The 20203-nt window shown below is 47.7% G+C and overlaps 1 protein-coding gene across 1 annotated transcript in view; it reads right to left on the bottom strand.

Annotated features, from left to right (window-relative positions):
* Positions 1-12688, bottom strand: part of Plbd1 (phospholipase B domain containing 1) — a 50845-nt gene extending 38157 nt beyond the window's left edge. The window contains exons 1-2 of the mRNA XM_055610614.1: positions 12277-12688; positions 2357-2576 (exon numbers count right to left, since the gene is read on the bottom strand). Coding sequence (XP_055466589.1) covers positions 2357-2576; positions 12277-12376 — 320 coding nt within the window. The 5' untranslated portion in view covers positions 12377-12688. The remainder of the gene's footprint in view (positions 1-2356; positions 2577-12276) is intronic.
* Positions 12689-20203: the final 7515 nt, after the last annotated feature.

Here is a 20203-nt window from a genome sequence, read left to right as displayed (position 1 = left end):
ACAGCCAGAGCTAAGTGGAGAAGGAGGGACTAACGAGTCAGAGGAGAGCTGAGGAGTTGGATTTATACATACAGTATAGCTTTAAACATGTTTTTAAAATATTTCCGAGGGGCTGGGGAATTGGCTCAGTGGTTAAGAGTAGAGGACCTGGGTTGGGTTCCCAGCACCCACATGGTAATTCCAGTTCCAGACGCCCTCTTCTGGCCTTCACAAGTTCTGCACACACAAGGTATGCTTACATGCATGCACGAAAAATACATGTCAAATTAAACAAATCTTTTCAAGATAAAGGTTTTCTACACTTCTGAATGTTAGGGTTATGTACAGAATAAAATTGCTAATAAGCAGGCTGAGAAGTTAGCTCAGTGCGTGAATGAAAACCTGAGTTTGGTTCCCTGGCACACATGTAAAATGCTGGGGTCTGGCCCTGTAGGCCCGTGATTCTAGGGCTTGTACACACAGACATAAGATCCAGGGAGCTCACCGGCCAGCCAGTCTAGCTGAATTGGTGATCGGTAGGTTCAGTAAGTGACTGTGTCTCAAAATAAGATGGAGAGAAATAGAAGACGCCAGCGTGGACCTCTGGCCGCAACAGGCAGGCATACACACAGGCACACAAATACACACAAGACAGGAGTTTGCAGTATAATGGCAAGAGCTGGAGGCTAGAGCTGATACCATCTCAAGGGCTCGGAATGAAATTAAGACCTGAACTTATCACAGCTAGGGTCTCATCGCCCCAAAAACGTTAGATTAAACTGCACTTAACTAGGTCACAGAGAATAAAAGAAGCGAGCCAAGTTGGAAAGATGGTTTTCTATCAAATGTGATGTGACTGAATGAGATACAACTTCTCTCCCTTTAAGCCCTTTCTCTCTAAAGCACTCGGGAGAGGTTGAGGCAGGAGGATCACTGCCTTTTGAGGCCAGCCTGGTTGCTTGATGCATTTCAGGCCAGTCATGGCTAGAGGGGGAGATGGAATGAGACCATTCCAAGCCAACAGACTGCACTGTGGACACAGCTAGGTCGGTAGCTTGAAGCTGGCAGAGTGCTTGAGGGCCTGGCCTGGACACCAGCACCACATGACCCTGGAACTGGTGGCCCATGCTCATGGGCTCAGCAATTTGGAAGGTGGAGGCAAGAAGAGTAGAAGTTTAAGGTCATCTTCAACATCACAATGAGTTCAAGACCAGCTTGGGGTATATGAGAGATTGCTACAGATGAACTCCAGAAAATCTTAATAGCTTATAGTTATTAAATCACCATCAACTATGTCCTTGTTATTTCTGTAAGACAAGGCAAGGAAGGACACCTGGGTTGGATGGTAGTAGGCTTAGGAGAAACGGGGACAGTGTCCTCATTCAAATGTCAATTCAAAAATCTTTGATCACTTGGAAGTATTGTTTCAAAATAATGGAAAATGAATGCTCTCACATTTTATTAATTTAAACTGTCTCCATCACGTTTTCATTTATCCATTTATTTATTTATTTATTTATGGTGTGTGTGTGGAAGTGTGTGTGTGTACGTGGTATGGAAATGACAATGTGTAAGAGAGGGCTCTTTTCCTTTCCATGTGGGTCCCCAGAATTGAAGGCTGACAGACTTGGCGGCAATTGCCTCTACCTGCTGAACCATTTCCTCAGCCCCTTACATTTTACTTTCACTAAATTTTCCCTGCTTTGTCTGTCTCAGGAAGTCATTCCACATCTTACCTTTTTTCTACCCAGAGGCAAATGATTAGTTGAGTCACATGACATCGCCATCATTCAAAAAGGTTTTCTTATCTTCCAAAATGTTTTTTTTTTTTTTAATCTAAGAAAGAAGGTGGCTGGGAAGATGGCTGCCTGCAAAATGCCTGTCACACAAGCACAAAAAGCTGGGTTTGGATCTCCAGAACCCACATACACAGAGGGATTATATCATTATCACCCCAGTGCTGGACCACTGGAGATGGGAGGAGCCCCAGTGCCCATTGGCTGTTCAGTCTAGCTGAATCAAAATGCTTCCTGCTCATTGAGAAACCTTGTCTCAAGAACACTAAAGTGGAGAGCAACTGAGGACGTACCAGCCCATGGCCTACACACAGGCAGTGCGCACCCCTCCACACACACTCATACTGACAAGTATGTGCACCCATACAAGGCACACAGTCTAATCTTTTGAAAAGTGGAAGATTCCAAAAGAGAAGCGCCCTGAGAATGAACGAGTGCCCACCTGGGTGCTTCGTGTCTGGTTATGGGTGCAAGTGGGTGCTGATAGCCTATCGGGTGCACCCCAGCTGCCTTCAGCTGCTGACACATCATACCAGGATCCAGCCGCCGCCGCTGGGCGAGCAAAGGGTCAGGGTACTTACAGAGCGGTGAGGTAACCTTCGAGGTATCCGGCCAGAAACATGGTGATCTCATTGCTCAGCTCCTGGGTGCCATACCCAGATCTGATCTCCAGGACGTTCCAGCCTATGGTGTTGATGGAGACATTGTAGAAGCCATAGGCATCACCACTCTTGTCCAGAACATTCTTGATTTCCACCGTCTGCAGGTCAGGCACCCAGTACGCAGTTGCATAGTAGACTTCTGCAGGAAGAGAGCACCATGAGGAAGGCCGCTCCAGGACGGCCCCGGGCCTTCCCCCCTGTACAATCAACAGTCCAGAATTTCCCTTTAAAGATTTCTGTCCCACAGACTGGGGGCATGGCCTAGTGAGACACTTGCTGAGCAAGTCTAAGGACCCGAGCTTGATCACGCACATAAAAGCCAGGAATGAGGACACACATCTGTAAGCCCTGTGCTGGGAGGGTGCACGCTGGTGGCTTCCCATAGGCTGCTGGCTAGACTAGCCTCCAGGCCAGAAGCAGACCTGTCTTGAAAAATAATAAGGTGGACAGCACTCAAGGGAGAACACCTGAGGCTGACCTCTGGGTTCACACACACACACACACACACACACACACACACACAATCTTTAAAAATAAACTATCCAGTTCATCTTCTCTTGGTCTCACAACCTGGTTCCTGCCCATGTGTCCAGCTGTAACATCACTGGGCCAAGCACTTTGGGGCACAGAAACCACATATGCAGCTCTCCGTGCCGTCAGGAACTGGGCCGGCCCTTTCCCTGTGCACCTGCCACTTTTTCCTCCTGATATTCCGTCTCCTGTTAACTAAACAGGCTAACAGGCTAGATATGGCTAGTGGGACAGTGCCTCTAATAGGCACACCTTTACTCTTTGACACCCAAACCTGCATGGTCTGGTGTAGTACCTGGCACATAGTAGGTGCCTGGTAAATAACTGTGGAAGGAGACCAGCACAGTGATGTTCATCTGTGCAATACAGGTCAATGTCAACTGTCAACCTGACAGAATCTAGAATCACCTGGGAGACTGGCCTCTGAGCATGCCTGAGTGGGAATTTTCATGATTTTGTGAAGTGGGGTGAGAAGACCTACCCACTGTGGGCAGCACCATCCCCCAGCTAGGATCCTGGACGGTGGGACAATGAAGGGAGGGAACTGAGCATCTGTGTGAGTTTATCACTCTTTGCTTCCTGACTGTGGATGTCTTGGGAGTGGCTGCTGCAAGCTCCTCACACTTGACTTCCCCACCAAGATGGACTGTACCCTTGAGCGGTGACCTGGAAGAAATCTTTTCTCCCTTAAGCAGCTTTTGTCAAGGCATCTCTATCACAGCAACAGAAGACACCAAGTCTGCAGTGTCAGTGTCCAGAAGGTGGAGGCAGGAAGGTCTAGAGGCCAAGGCCAGCTTTGACTAAAGCACAGCAGGTGTGAAGGCCAGCTTGGCCTAAAGCACCAAAAACATAGCAACACTGAAAGGAAGGAGGGGAGAACAACTCACGGTAGGTAACATGCTAGCACGCCTGAGGCCTTGGGCTCAACCCTCAGGCACTGGATGAAGAGACAGACAAGGAACTGCGAAAGGCTGTGAAAAACGAGGAAAATGAAACAGGCCTCAGACAAAGGATGCACTATGTAGAACATCATCCTTCCTGAGCTGTCGGATACCTGCTGTGGCTCAAGGAAAACAGCACAGAGCTGGCTGAATGGCTCAGCGGGTAGAAGCTAGAAGCGCTAGCTGCCAGGCCTGTGTCTGTGCTATTTTTTTTCAAGTTCCTCCGCATGCTAATCCATCATGAATTTCTATTGTTGAAGAGCATTTCTGCGTGGGGACGGAGGTTGAAAAGAGTGAAGTGATGTGGGGAATTGCTGCACCCCTCGAACCCTGACCTTGTTTTCAGCGGCTCTGTTAAAGCAGAGATGGTGTCTGCCCACCTCTGTGAAGGGACACTATCTCCCCAAAATGACGTTTCTTTGAGTGCTCTAAGTTTTTGTTTGCTTGCTTGCTTTTAGATTTATTTTATGAGTGCTTTGCTCACGTCTGGCCATGGACCATGTGCATGCCTGGTGTCTTTGGAGGTCAGAAGAGGGTGTTGGGTCACCTGGAAAGGAAGTTAAGGATGCTGATAAGCCTCCATGTAGGAACTGGGAATCAAACTCAAGTTCTCTGCAGGAACTATAGCTCTCAGCTTCGGAGCCCTTTCCCCAGCCCTATTTACTTTGAGACGGTGTCTCACATAGCCCCGGCTGGCTTCCAATTCCATGTACAGCCCAGGAAGGCCTTGAACTCCTGACCCTCCAGCCTCCTCTGTTCAAGTTGCACAGTTGTCAGTTTTGTGCTCATTCTTCTAACGAAAAGTGAACTTAATCCAAACATCAAGTCATTCACAGAGGTTGGTCTAACATCACTCCTGTAATTGTTAGCAAACATAAGAGGCTGGAAGGATGGCTTAGACGCTCTGCTTATGTCGATCCAGCCCAAGGGGCAAGGGCTAAGAGTTCTTAGAACTGTGGAAATGAAAGATCATATCCAAACATGTTTAACAGTAACCATTTCAAAGCCAACATGCCTGATCCGCATCCCAGTGAACAGAAATGCCACTGTAATGTACATCCTTATTGTCAAACTGTTGTGTGTTCTTTAAGCTCATGGGGCAGCTGAAAAAGGAGTTGCCCCCACCTCATTTCAGACCCAAGCATGTTTGTCTCAAAAAGCCCTCCAAGCTCTGGAGATAGGCTCCCCACCCTGACCTGTGGCAGGGCGCGAAGATAACAGCAAGACAGTCCAGGAGTTAAAACCCCCGCGTTCTTGAGAAAATTGAGAAATTAAACCATTTCTATCTGAGGTCAGCGCCGTCTATCGCACAATAGAAAGATCCGGCAGCTAGAAAGGGAGATGGAAGTTCAGCCATGCATGGTCATTCATGGAGAGAAGACTCAACTTGGAACTCCAGCTGAGACCTCAGCTTCTCCAGTCAGTTTCTGCAGGAACTCCTGAGCTCCATGTCTGACCTGATGCTGTCTCTCTGTTATTTGCTCTTTTGTCTGGAAGCCTCAGCAGAGGGGAACACTTTCCTGGGAACTCTAGCTAGCTGCTTTAATGGGGCTTTCTCAGTTGGTTTCTGTTGGGTGACTGGAGAATGCGATGTGATGGTGTTTTGTGTCCCCCTTTTATTACTTAATAAACTCATTCAAAACTGAAAATGTGATCATTTTCAGACAGTACAAAACTGCTACCTTAGAGAGTATTTTTCTTTCCTTAAAGATAAAGATGGGGGATTTGCCAATGGATTTCTTTTTTATTTTTCATGTAAAAAAACAAAACAAACAAAAACAACAAAAACCCTCAGATGCCCTCATTACATTTCTTAGGCACTTTATATTCTTTATGGGCTTATTTTTAATTGAAAAAATTCCTTAACCCTTAAAATTGTTTTTTTATATTAAATTTTTATTTTTTATATTTATTACAGTTTATTCACTTTGTGTCCCAGTTGCAGCCCCCCCCCTTCATTCTCTCTCCAATCCCACCCTCCTTCCCTCTTCTCCTCCCATGCCCCTCTCCAAGTCTACTGATAGGGGAGAGCCTCCTCCCCTTCCATCTGTCCCAAGCTTATCAGGTCTCTTCAGGAGTGGCTGCATTGTTTTCCTCTGTGGCCTGCTAAGGCTGCTCCCTCCTCAAGGGGAGGGGGGTGGCAAAGTGCCAGCCACTGAGTTTGGTTTTTTTAAATAAAAAAATTATATTTATTTCAGAATAGCAACAAAACAGTTGTATTTTTTTCAATTACAGAGTAGTACTCAGTTAACAGAACAATTATCTTCGTATATGCTGCATTACAGACAACTGAAGATGAAAGAAAAAGAAAAAACAAAACAGAAAATCCTACTGTCCCCATATATAACTAATATATGCTCTGCTTCAACAACCTGCTTTAAGTTTCCATGCCAATTTATGACCCCCAGACTGGACCAGGCCAGGTTAGTGGCCATTGAGAATACCACCAGGACAGGGCTGTCTAAAGACTCATTCTGTAGTGTGGTAACTTTACAAAAAAAGGCACTGTACAGTTTAAAAGCCAATCTTACACAGCCTTACATTTCAATTTTTTTTCTTTAAAAGGAGTGAGTTGTGTACAGGAGGGTTAAATGTTTTATAGACAAGAAAAAACTGTGCTAGGACCAACTTAGTCATCATCTTTATCTTCCTCCTCTTCCTCTTCATCCTCCTGTCATCTTCCTCTTCCTTCGTTTTCTTGCTCTTTTCGGCCTTGACCACCCCCTTTGATCGGCATCGAGTTTTGCTTTAGCTCTGCAGGCAGCGATATCCTTCTACTTCTCTTCAGCTTGGCAGCCTTCTTCTGGTAGGGCTGCTTGTCCCTAGCATGTGATACACATCTCACCTAGTTTCTTTGCGACATTGCCGGTGGATGAGCCAGGATGCTCTCCTATGATTTCGGGGCAGTACTCAGAACAGAATAAGAAGACTGACAGAGGCCTCTTGTGTGCATTGGGGTCCTTGAGCTTCTTTTGGGTCTCCCCTTTGGTGGGGGGATGCAGGTTTTCATTTCTCTCTCCTAGCGAGCCTTGTGGGCCTTTGCCAGGTCTTCAAACTTGCCCTCCTCTTCTGTGGACGTGGTCTTCCACCTCTGAGCATTTTTTGGAGAACTCTGAGAAGCTGACAGAGGCATCTGGGGGCTTCTTCTTCTGCTCCTCCTCACAAAGAAAGCATTTGAAGACATTTTGCCTCTCGGCTTCTTAGGAGCTCCTTTGCCAATGTTTAGTTGATTTTGGTCCACGAGGCACACAGTAGCCCAATGCCGGTCCAGCTTGCTCTAGCCCCGGCTCCTGTCTCTATGGAGCTCTCTATGGAGCAACGTCTGTGAGAGCGGGAGCCAGACACAGCCTGTTCACATTCTCTGCTCTGTCACCCCTAAAATTTGTAAAGATGCATTCTCTCCATCATTTATCTACCTGTCTGTCTGTCTGTCTATCTATCTATCTATCTATCTATCTATCTATCTATCTATGATTGGATATTGCTCTGTAACCCAGGTTGACCTGGAACTCACTATGTAGCCCAGGCTGCCTTTTATTTCACAGCAGTTCTCCTGCCTCAACTTTCTGAGTACTGGTATTACAGGGGTGAGCTACCATGTCTGGTTGACTCCCATAGTTGGAACCTAAGTTTTCAGTGTCTCATTTTATGGAAGAAGGAAAGGTGGCTTTCAATACTAGGCGACAATGTTGGCCTAATGGATCAGTCCTTTAAAGGGAGAAAGGGAGAGAGAAATGAGGCTGAGCAGGTGGAGTATGTGAGAGAAAAGAAAATACTGAGATTTGTTCTGTGTGAATTGGGTTGAGGCCAGGCTCACTCCTTGATGTGCCTTAAGACTTCCTTCCTCTTCCTGCCTAGTGACACACTCCAGGTAGCCAGTGTGGGGATTTTTTGTATCTTCTCCTTCTACAGGGCCCCTCAGGAAACTGCTCTCTAACTTCTGGACTTGCTTTGAGTCTCCATCAGGGTCATGAGGGAATAACTGGTTTGTGAGTTATGTAGTGTCCAGGCAAGAAAATAAGGGTAGGTATTTAGCTTGTCTGTGTGCAGAGATCAAAGCCCATGCCTCTGGCTAAGGGAAGGATGGTTGGGCCAATTCTCCCTGGGGATAGATGGAAAGGCTGGGAGAGCAGAAAGAATGGGGAAAGCCAGAGATCCCACCCCCCATGACTTGACTACAGACCACTAACTGATCTCACTGGGCCTTACTGAGAACGTGTGTGGAAAAAAAAACTTCTGCAGCCTTCATCCCAAGGATGGGGGAGTGGGGTGGAGAGGAACATGGTGGTTCACACCTGTAACCCCAGCACTTGGTAGACAGAGGCACAGTCATTACTGTGAATCAGAGGTTAGCCTGGCCTCCACAGTGAGCACTCATCTTCCAAACAAAGCCCCAAACATGGATGTCAATAGACACATTCCTCTGCCTGGTCCTGTCCTACGTAAGATGCCGGGACTAGGGTGAAAGCCCTCACTCACAGGCTCTCCCAGTTAGAGGGACTCTGAAGAGGAGAGCAAGGCACCATGGGGTGCAGCTGGGGCAAGGCACAGAGGGGAGACCCTTGCGAAGCTGGGAAATGGACAGTGGCCCTAAGAACGGCTAGGAAGCAACAAAGCAAGAATGACCAGAGATTTGCTAAATCTGAAACCACCTTTCTCTGTTAGCCTCTTGAATATTGACTTGGCTTCATTCTGATGTGGTTCTCCCCATGTCCACCCCTACTCCCTCTCTGAGAGTCTCTCACCATGTAGCCCTGGCTGACCTGGAATTTGCTGTGTAGCCCAGGCTGGTCTCCAACTTCTGGAGACCATCTTTCCTCTGCCTCCCGAGTACTGGATTACAGTGTGCGTCACCAGGCAGATTTGTTACCCTGAGTCACCTCTCACCGAGCACTCATCAACGAGGCATATTTGTGTGTGTTTTGTCCAGTGATCTCCATCACAAACACCTTGGGAATGGGAGGCGGCTGTCATCTGTCACCACATCCACTTCCTTGGGCTAGCACAATTCTTTCTTGATTACATGGCTACCTAAATCCCAAACTGCCACACTGCCCGGAGTGTCACACATGGGCACATACCCACAGCAGGTAGAAGTCAGAGGGTAACTCTGTAGAGTGTGGAGTCAGGTATATCCCCTCCCACTCTTTTTTTTTTTTTCCAGTCTATTTTTTTTTTTTTCTGATGTGCATTGGTGTTTTGCCTGCATGTGTGTCTGCATGAGGGTGTCACATCTTGGAGTAACAGAGAGTTGTGAGCTGTCATGAGGGTGCTGGGAATTGAACCCAGGACCTCTGGAAGAGCCGTCAGTGCCCTTAACTGCTGCCCTGTCTCTCTAACCCTTTCCTGCACTCTCATGTAAGTCCCAGGTATCAAACCCAGATCAAATGTGTGCCCTGTGAACCTTTCTGGTTGAGCTTTCTCATTAGCCTCTATTTTTGTTTTTGTTGTTTGGTTTAGTTTGGTTTGGTTTTAGTGTTTTGAGACAGGGTTTCTCTGTATAGCCTTGGCTGTCCTGGATTCACTTTGTAGACCAGGCTGGTTTTGAACTCACAGCGATCCACCTGCCTCTGTTCCCCCCCACCTCCCGTGCTAGGATTAAAGGTGTCCTTGACACCATGCCCAACTTTGGCTCCCGTTTATTGATTCATGATTTCAACATATGAATCAGGGTGTCAGAGGCTTGAGTTTACAAAGAAGCTTAGGGAATAATACTTAGGTAACCAGGAGGCCCACCTCAGTCAGCCCCTCGTGCTGGGTCCAGGTACCTGCCAGTCTGAGGGAGGCCTTTCCGAGTGCTGTCAGTCTCTCTCTGGGACTTGCTCGTTCTGTTTTCAAACCTCAATCAGAAGACTCCACCAACTTCCCGCAGGAAGATTGACACATGTCGTGTGACATCTAGGTCTTTGTGGACGGCGCCTAGTTACATGTTTTACACCAACATTTCCTCATAATTTCACTACCGCTATTAGTAACTTCCTTATTTGCTATGTACAAAGAAGCAACATATTAACCTCAGCCACAGCGCGCTAGCCACCCTTTAAATCGAGAAAAATCAGCACACAGGAGCAATTGGAGCACCGTTTAAGGGTAAAGGATCACGCTAGTGTGCCGGCTCAAGCCTTTACGTCCAGTATTCAGGAAGCAGAATAAGGTAGATCTCTATGCATTCTGGGTCAGCCTGGTCTGCGCAGTGAGTTCTAGGCTAGCCAGGACTACATAGCAAGACCCTGCCTTAAAAAAAAAAAAGGTAATAAAGATGATAATAATAACAAAGGTAATAAAAATAAACCCGTAGAGCAACCAGGAGGCCCACCTTAGTGAATTCAGTTATAAAACCGACCTCGAGAGTTAAAGCGCTTGTTGAGAGTGGACTCAAGACACCTTAAGGGGACTAAATGACAGCCAGGAGAGTAAGTGCTCCTTCTGGCTGATTCCAGTTCCCAGAGCCCCTGATGGCAGATGAGTCAGGCCCCCAGAGTTAGCTCACAGCAACATGGACATGTGTGTTTTGGTGTCAGGGAGGCCTGACAGTTATGTTTCTAGTGAATAATTAATGATGAGTCTGGGAACAGGCTTGGGTTGTGCATCAGGGTGAATTGGCTCCCTTAGAGCTGATCACATCCAACTTCTGGAGTCTAGGAAGGTTGAATACGGCCCCATGAAGAACCAGTTTTACCAAGGACTGTGCTACGTTTTGAGAATAACAGGGGTCTCTCTCTAGCGACCACTAGATTTTGGCATTCACCCCACTTTAAAAGGTTATTCTCAGATGTTGGTGGAGTGTGTGGGCTGGGGGTGGAGGTGGGGATGGGGCTGAGGTGGCATGTTTTACCATTCATGAAGCCCTGAGTTCAATACCTGGTATTGAACACACACACATTAAAACCATACAAGGATGTTCTAAAAAAAAATACATATGGGCTTTTCAGCCAACGAGAGGACACAGTGTCATCTGTATACTGTCTGTAACAATATGAAGAGGTGACTGTAAAACCATTTGCCGAACTCTGGAATAATAATAATAATAAAATCTAAATTCAAAATTTGAAGAGGTGGGCCAGAGAGCTGGCTCAGGCTGCCCTCTCTGGGGCGAATGTGTGGATTCCCGCCTCCCAGAAAACGTTAGGACAGAAGCTGCTAAAGCTCCCAGCACTCGGTACTGTGCTGGGTACTTCTGGGAGCAGTGTCCCCGTGTTTCTGGTTTGAATTTCAGGCAATCTACTGGAAGGCTGAGGAAGCTCCGGCACAGTGCTAATAACTCATTGATAAGGAACAAAGGAAATCACATCCGAAGAGCCACCACAGGCGCCCTCAACTCTCCTCAAAGCCTGTGGAAGAGCACAACTTCCCCAGACTAAAGTGTGTGTGTGGGGGGGGGGGGGGGGGGGGGAGGTAAGGTGCAGGTAAATCAGCGGAGACATCGGCACTTCCCGACCGGTCCCTTCTGATCCTGCAGGCCTGTGCTCGCTGGAAAGATGCGAGACAAGAATGACTTCAGCAGGGTTTGAAAGCAAATGTCTCAAAACCCGAAGGGTGCGGGTACTTGTAGAGGGAAGATAAGAAAACCAGCGATTTGGGGAAGGGAACACTGCCCACGGCCCAGCCTGTTCCTGCACAAGATCCGCACGGAAAATATTATGAAATCAAACGAATCCCCTCTGAATTTGACTTCTGGAATCTTCCACGTCTACCTAACCCACCGTTCATTTTGGTCTTCTTGCAGATGGAAGGGTAAGGTTGGGAAGAGACCAGTTGAGACCTGTTTTACTGCCAGGAAGGGTTACACCTGTGCCTCCCGGCAGCCCGACTGCCTTATCATTTATGCAAATTCCTGACTTCCTCTCGGCCCCAGTCTTTGGGCTGTAGAACGGAGACTTTAATCCACTTCAGGATTATGAGGCCATTAGGAGGAGAGAGCTCAGCACCTTTCCGTTCTGACCCTGTCCCGGATCAAGATGCCACTACCAGCCCGCGGCCAGTTCTCCTGAGCCAGTCACTTGTCTACTTTTAGAAGCAGAGCAAAGGCCCGTCCGCAGATCACACCTCTGCCCTTCCAAATCTGGATACTTAGATAACCTTTGTTTGCAGACTTTCAGATCAGCCGAGATGGTCTGGGCCAAGAGGTGGGGCAGGAGAATCCAGGCCAAAACTTTTTTAAGTTGGCAGAGCCCTTTGTGCCCCCACCCCCCGCCCCCAAATCCCGCGGCCGAACCGCAAGGGCTGGAGTGTAACCCGCCAGGCTCCCCACCAAGAAGAGCAATCCCAGACTCCCCTGGGTGCCAACGAGGGACTCTGGCCAGCGGAGGGCGGGCGCTGGGGGTACGGGGCGGGGCGGCTCCCGGGCCCACGGGGGGTTCTGCTCACCTGCCGAGCTAGGTAAGGGTAGCAGCAGCAGCAGCAGCAGCGGCCCCCGCAGCGGCGGCGGTGACGGCCCCAGGCTCCTGCCAGGGCTGCGGTGGGACATCGCTCCTCCGCTGTGACCTCCGCTTGGTTGGATTAGGTCCCGCTGGCGCCGGGCGGGCGGTGACAGCTGTTGCAAGGGCCTCACTTGGGGGTGGCAGCAGGGCGCTGCGTGGCAGAGGCTGGGGCGATCTTAACTTTCTTCTGGCATCAGTCTTGCCTGTTTGGGCGCTTCACGTGGCCTTGGGAACCAATCTTCGCCCTCCTGAGCCCCGGGCTGGGAGAGGCGGATCCTCTCCGTCAGGTCTGACCCTCTAGCCACCTGTGGGCTGGGCTGGGAAAGTTCTCAGCAGCGCTTTTGGGAAGTGCAGGGGCTGCGTCGCTTTCTCTGGCCGCCTCCTACAGGTTGGGGCTCCGAGCTAGAGAATCAGTACAAGGTGGCCTGGGCCTCCGTGGCAGCGGATGAGGCAGCCTGGGCAGCGATGATGGTTCTCATGCCTCTGTCTACACGCAGATCAGACTCTGTGGCCTTCTGTCTTCTCAGGTCCCTCATCAGGGCTTTTTGTGCTAGCCTGTCTAACCTCAGGAACTCGACTCCTCCGGGCCTTGGCTTCCTGTCTTCATTGGCCAGGAGCTGATTCACAGGGGTTCGGGGCTAGAAGCAGATCAGATCTACCCCTATCAAGACCCCATTTCTGGGCAGGGCTTGCTGAAAGCAACATTGTGAAGTTGGCCAAGGGTGCCCTAGGTGACATTGTGAAGTAGGCAACACACTTCAGGCCCACTGAGCGCACCTTTGGCTACTGGCCCCACTTAAGACAGTTAAAAGCAAACCCCTGTGGTCAGGTTTGTACCTCCAGCATTCCAGAGGCAGAGGCAGTAGGATTGCTGAAAGTCTAAGGTCAACCTGGGCTACAGAATGAGATTCTGTCTCCTAAAACCAGAATATAAAAAAACCCAGATGAACAAATAAATACTAAAGATAAATAATAATGATGAAGAAAAAGCGCCTTTGTACCATGCCTGGGCAGAACCCAGAACCTCTGCACAGATGTAGCCCATGGCTGCTCAGCTTCCATGTGGGTTCCCTAATAATGGGAACAGAGACTGTCTCTGACATGAACTCAGGGGCTGGCTCTTTGACCACCTCCCCCTGAGTGGGGAGCAGCCTTGCCAGGCCACAGAGTAAGACAATGCAGCCAGTCCTGAGGAGACCTGATAGACTAGGGTCAGATAGAAGGGGAGGAGGACCTCCCCTATCAGTGGTTTAGGGGAGTGACATAGGGGGAGAAGAGGGAGGGAGGAGGGTGGGACTAGGAGGAGACAAGAGAGGGGGCTAAAGCAGGGATACAACGTGAGCAAATTGTAATAAATAAAAAATAATTTAATTAAAAAAAGAAAGTGCTTTGGTAGAGGAAGAAATATATTTACCATTGCTAGAAATGGCACGTGTGAATTGTCAAACACAAACCACAATTTTGTTTGGTAATATTCATTTAATGGAGGGAGACACTGAGGGCATTTTAGGGACTATACAGAAAAACTGAAGGTGAACCGAAACTTTGGGTCCTGTGGCACATGTTGGGTGAAGCTGTGTCACCCCAAATATCCCAGGCATGCCGGTGTCTCCATATCCCACCTTCTGTGACCTTACTGACCCTTCTGATCCTAGGAGCGGGTTCGGAGGGGTGACTCTCTGAAGGCACCTAATGGGAGCTAGCTCACCTACTTGATGACTTCAGTGTTCCAGGACAGAGCCCTGTCTGACGCCCTGTCCTCACAGAATGCCTGCTCTAGTTGAGGAACTGATTAGGTCAGTTTGTGTGAGCAAACTAATTGAATTAGGCTTTCTCAACCTCAGCTGAAATTCTGGCCCATTTATTTCCTTGGTGTGTGAGTGTGTGCACGTGTGTGTGTTTGTGTGTCCTGTGCACTCCGAGGCCTTGAGCGTGATCCTTAAAAGTGCCTCCAGATGGTGACCACACTCCCCCAGGTGAAATTCGGTGCCTAGCTGAGCCCTGTTGATGCAAGTTGTGGTACATTTTGACACACTTAAACTGTGGAGGCTTTAAACACCCAGAGGAAGACTGATGGCAAAACTCTAGGTAAGAAGGCCCAGGGGTACTGGTTTCAAAATTGTAACTGGAATGAACAGGACAAAAAACCATGGACCAAACAGCCCTAACAGCTTAGCCCCAGCCACCACCCCACCCCGTGATGGCTAATCTCAGTTGTCCACTGGACACATCTCTCAAGAAGCAACTGAGGAATTGCCTCCATCACATTGGACTGTAGACATGCTGTGGGGGCATTTGTATGATTGCTAATTGATGTAGAAGGGCCCAGTCTTGTGGTCAGTGCCATCCCTGGGCTAGATAAGAATATGAGCCTGGCAGCAAGCCAGTAAGCAGTGCTTCTCTGTGGTCTGTACTTCAGTTCCTGCCTCCAGGTTCCTGCCCTGGCTTCCCTGCCCTGGCTTCCCTCAATGCTGGGCTGAAGCCTGAAATAAACTGAAGTAAACTCTGCCCTCCCTGTGCCAGTATTTCATCCCAGAAGCCGGGGAGCCTACTAGAACGATTCCCTACCATGCTAACGGGAAACAAGAAAGGAAATTCATTCAGTGTGGGAAGGTGAACGAAGAGGTCTGGCCACCCTCAGGGCCCTGACATGAGCCTGAGGTTTAGACAGAGAAAGGATATGCATGGCCAGGCAGTCCTGGTCATGGTGGGATCTTGCCCGTCACTGATCCATGCTTGTGTGGATCCACTCTCCTGCAAGTGGCAACGACTGTAGACTCCCAGGGATAGAAGTGTCCCTGTGGCTGACACCAGGCTTCAGTCTTTTGACTACCACAGCAGGAGATCCTTGGGGGAAATTCCAGTCCCTTGGGGAGTGCTGTTCACTGAAATGGAACTTGAAAACACTCCCTGGTCTGATAAAAGTTCTTCTGAAAAGAGGACGAGGATGTGGCTCAGTGTTAGAGTGCTTGCCTAGCACGACTGAAGGCCTGGGTTCAATACCCAGCACTACAAACTAGCAAAAATTGAGGAAAGGAGCTAGAACGGTAGAAAGAACCTAACCTATTGGCTGGAACCCCGCCCCTCACCATCCTTGTGCACCAGTCTCCTGTTCCCCGGGAAATACCAGGAAGGAAAACGTCACAGCTTCACCCTTGGAGGTGCCAGTGGAGGGTCAGTTGCCTCCTCCTCTTCAAAAGAATAGATTCCACCTCTGGCCCCGGGTGGAGAGTAGACCATGACACCCTATCGTCAGCAGCTGGGCCTGCCACTGACTGGCCTGGAGCCTGACCCTCCTGAAAACTAGTTTACCTAAAGATGTATTGAAGGAGGAATAATAATCCCCTTCCTCGCCCTTCCCTGGAGCCCTCACCTGCCTCTCCTGCAGGGCTTGCACCACGCCCGTCTTCTGAATTCCAGTGAGACAAAATGAGACACAATAAAATAAAACTCTTCCATTTTCCCATTTGGACACTGGCCTATACGCTTTCCCCGACAGTCTGGGCTTTCTCACTCTTTCTCTAAAGTCCTCCAATCCCCAATGCCTTGATTGCTGAGCCCATTGGCCTTCTTGCACTTTAATTCAAAAAAGCAAAGAAAAAAAAAAAAAGCTTCTACCTCTTCCTAGCAGCTACTGAGATTTATAGCTTGCTTGCCTGCTCTGATCTGGTATGTTTCTTTCAAACTCTAAACAACAAAACAAAACAAAAACAAGATAAAAATATTCCTTGACCTTCATTCTGAGCTTGTTTTTAATTTTTTTTTTAAAGCCTGGGGTGTAGAATTTCTTAGAAGTTGCATTTGTTTTTAAATTTAAAACAAGTCATATTCATTTATTTCATCGTGAAAGGTATGCATGTACAGCAGCACTTGTGTGGACCTCAGAGGATAGCCCCCAAGAATTGGTTTTCTCCTCCAGCACTGTAGGAAGGAGGGATTGAACCCAGGTGATTAGACATGGCACAATTACCCATCCTTCCAGACCCATAAGAGCTCAAGATAGAACCTGGATTTCCCTGGTAACAACTGTGCCCTAAGGAAATGGCTAACGGGCATGTGGTGGCCGCTTCAGCTTTACCATGGGGGCTCAGGCTGCTGACACAGCAGGCAGATAACCCCAATGGTCTGGACCATCACCCAGAGCAAAAGGAAGCAGGAAGGAGGAATAATCGTGGCATTCAAGGAGTTGAAGCGATTCATGAATTCAAGGCCAGCCTTGGCTAGTGGGACTTAGTTCAATAACAAACAAACACGAAGCCTACACAATTTACCTTCTGATGGAAGGAAAAATGCTTTTAAATTATTATTACATAATCTCATTTGTGTCTTTCTTCATTAGATTAACTGCCAACTTGACACAGGGGGTGGGGAGAGTCTTAAAGGAACAGTTGTCTTTACCAGGTTGGTCTGTGGGCATGTCTGTGAGGGGTTGTCTTGACTGTTGATTGATATGGGAGGGTTCTGGCCACGGTGGGTGGCATTGTTTCTTGAACATGTGATCCCAGGCTGTATAAGAAGGCTAGCTAAGGAGCAGTCTGAGTGAGCCACCAAGCAAAGCTCCTCCATGGTTCCTGCTTCTAGATTCTTGCCTTGAGTCCCTGCCTTGACTTCCCCCAACAGTGGACTGTGACCTAGCAGTGTATGCCAAACAAAGCCTCTCTTTCTCTAAGCTGCTTGTGGCCAGAGTGTTTTTTTTTATCATAGTCACAGAAAGGGTTTGAGAACAAAGCCCTCTGCCTTGTCCACATTCTTCTCCTTTTCCCTGAGCTCAGTCTTAGTTCGGGAGGGAAAGGGGAGCCTTGTATTGACATATTGGGTAGATGTGCGTCTAAAGAAAGAGTCCTCCTCTTGATTTAGCAGCTTCCTATGGGATGTGGTTTGGCTCATTACTGTCAGGAATTGCTTGAGTTATCTGCTATCACTACTTGTGGCCTCAGGAAATGATTCCCACATATTCTGTGTATCATTTAGGGTAATGCATGCTATCTGTGATAACCAGCTCCATAGAGTTAATGCAACAAAAGTTTATTATTTTACTAATCCAGTGTGGGAGTTCTTCATTAGTAAGTGACTTTCCTCCATGTAGAAACTCAGGAGCCTGGTGTCATCTTTTGGCTCTAGCATCCTCCTAACACAGAGGTCCCCAAACAGTTTTTGCTTTTGTTTGTTGGTTGTTGTTTATAGATGATCTTGGAGTTTCAGTAATATATACCCAAGGCATCAAACCACAAGAAATAGCTAACTTTTTTTTTAATGTATTTTATTTTTATTCATGTGCATGTATTTGGGTTCCCATAAAGGTCAGAAGGTACCAAATCCCCTGGAAACTTCTTGATGTGGATACTGGGAACTGACCTCAGGTCCTGTGGAAGAGCAATGCATTCCCTTAACCACCGACTCATCTCTCCAGCCCCGTTGTCTAACAGATTGTCGGTTTAATACTAGTCACTCATTTCTGTCTCCCTGTTTAACGCATTAAAAGGTACTGCTTTTGCATTCTGCTAACGGACTATGGTTACCAGACGTTATGGAAGACCATGGCCCAAAGGCCTTGAAGTCTTTCCTTTCAACTACAGAAAAGGCAAAGGGCAGCGGAAAACGATACCTGCTCCGTAATCTCTTCTGTTCACCTTCATTGACAAGAGATAGGCCTGCCACCATAGTGATTATGCTGACAAGGCTGTGAAGCTTTGAGCTGACATGTCCCAGATCATTGCAGAGACAACACACAGCTCTGGTATATTCATGGAGACCTTGATACCCAACATGCATTCCTTAGGCTCTTCCTCAGGCTCCTCTGTGGCACTGAAAGTAGAGACTTAAGGATGCTCTGACCCAGCGTGCCTCAGTTCATCTGGTGTTCACTGCCATGCTACAGCTCCAGCACCACATGGTTCTCGTGGCTGCTTTACAAGGCCTACAAGTCAGAGTATCATCTGGTAATTCAAAACCGGTTTTGCATTTGCTTACCAAATACCTCCACACCCTGACCCACCCTTAAGGGGATGCCCCACCCTGCATGGAGCTATACCCTTTGTCTTGACACCTGTATTGCTCATAGCAGCTCTTCAGATGTGTTGTTACTGCGCTGCCAAGGAGCCCATCTCATGTTATATAGGTTCACGTTCGTATTTACCCTCCGTTGGAGTGCCCTGCGCCCTTTAACTCTATGCTGTCCCAGTTTCTAAATCAAGGTTTTAAATATTTCAAAAGCAGTTTTTCTTATTCAAAGTCTTACAATTTAGAGGCTTCTTTCTTTTTTTGTTTTTGTTTGTTTGTTTGTTTGGTTTGGTTTTTAAAGACAGGGTTTCTCTGTGTTGCCCTGTCTGTCCTGGAACTCACTCTGTAGACCAGGCTGGTTTCAAACTCAGAAATCCATGTGCTTCTACTTCCCAAGTGCTGGGATTAAAGTCATGTGCCTCCACACCTGGATTTAATGGCCTTTGAAGACAGTTGTTTCAGTAAAATAAGGCATCCCAAAGGCATAATATGTGTTGATTTCCCAGTGCATTTGTTTTCTCCTTCCTTGAGCAATAACTTTTAGAATAATTTCTGTGGTAGATTTATTAGGTTAAATTGTGTGTGTGTGTGTGTGTGTGTGTGTGTGTGTGAGAGAGAGAGAGAGAGAGAGAGAGAGAGGGAGAGATAATGAATATATATGCTATGGGCCATATCTGGGGGTGAGAGGGCAATTTTATGGGTCGTCTCTCTTCCATATTATATAGGTTTTACAGATTGACCTCAGGTCATCAGACTTGTCCAGCAAGGGCCTTTTTCTGCTGAGCCATCCCACCAGTATAAGACTGTTTTGAGAATGAAAGGGTGTAGGGCCCTGTACATACTGATGTTTAAGTATTCTTAGATGCATTCACTCACGTCTGTCACTGAGTTTCTTGCCTTCTCTGTTCTCTTTGCCGCTGTGAGCTGGTTGAGTAGGCTGTTAAACCTACCGTTGGTTTATAGGTTTCATCATTTTGAGTCTAACTTACTATATACATGAAGTACGAATGAGCATCCCTGAGAAATCCAGCGCTCAGGCAATGCTGGTCTTAATCGCTTATACCCGGGTCTGTATGTCTTTGCTAGCCCTGCATGCATGCCACCTCCTGTTGTAATCCAGCCTGCATGTGTCTTGCCAGTTGGGCACAGAAAGGGCGGATGCCATTGCTCAGCAAACCCTGTGGATGGGAATCAAGGATGTGTTAACCACAGCAGGAATGGTTAAAAAGGAGGCTTCTGCAAAAGCTGGGTACCAGCTGGTGTGTGTGTGTGTGTGTGTGTGTGTGTGTGTGTGTTTATTTATTTAACAATTGGTTAACTGATTTACTCATTTATTTTGGTCAAAGCCAAAGGCAGCAATGTTGCATCCTGTTGTTACATGTCCTCTTTCTCATCCCTACCTCCAAAGAGGCTGAAATGTTCTCAGTACTTCTAGGGCCAGTGTTTAAAGTATGTGGCTTTAAACACCCCCACACACCAATGAAACACAGAGAGAGAGAGAGGAAGAGAACTTCTTTCTTCATTGTTCACCTAAGCCTCTTCCTGCATGTCTTTCCTAAGCTGGATGGCTACATCCTTGAAGCTGTCATCAGCTTCCTCTCTTTGCTTCATATCTGGTACTTATCTTCATTATACAAGATGTGCAGGGGATAAGTGAAAATAAGTATCAAGACATAGCCCTTTCCTAGTTGTATTTAACTCTGACTGTTGATGCAAAATATTTCTGTGCCAAATACCCCCTTTTCACCTTCAGAGTCAGGGATCAAACCATGGCCTTGTGGTTACTTGGCAAGTGCTGTACCACTGGGGTTTGGTTCTCTCTTCTCTTCTCTTCTCTTCTCTTCTCTTCTCTTCTCTTCTCTTCTCTTCTCTTC

Source organism: Psammomys obesus, unplaced genomic scaffold (assembly GCF_907164565.1).
Source record: "Psammomys obesus unplaced genomic scaffold, mPsaObe1.curated_primary_1811, whole genome shotgun sequence".
Taxonomy (NCBI): Eukaryota; Metazoa; Chordata; class Mammalia; order Rodentia; family Muridae; genus Psammomys; species Psammomys obesus.
This window is presented reverse-complemented; position numbering and strand designations above follow the sequence as displayed.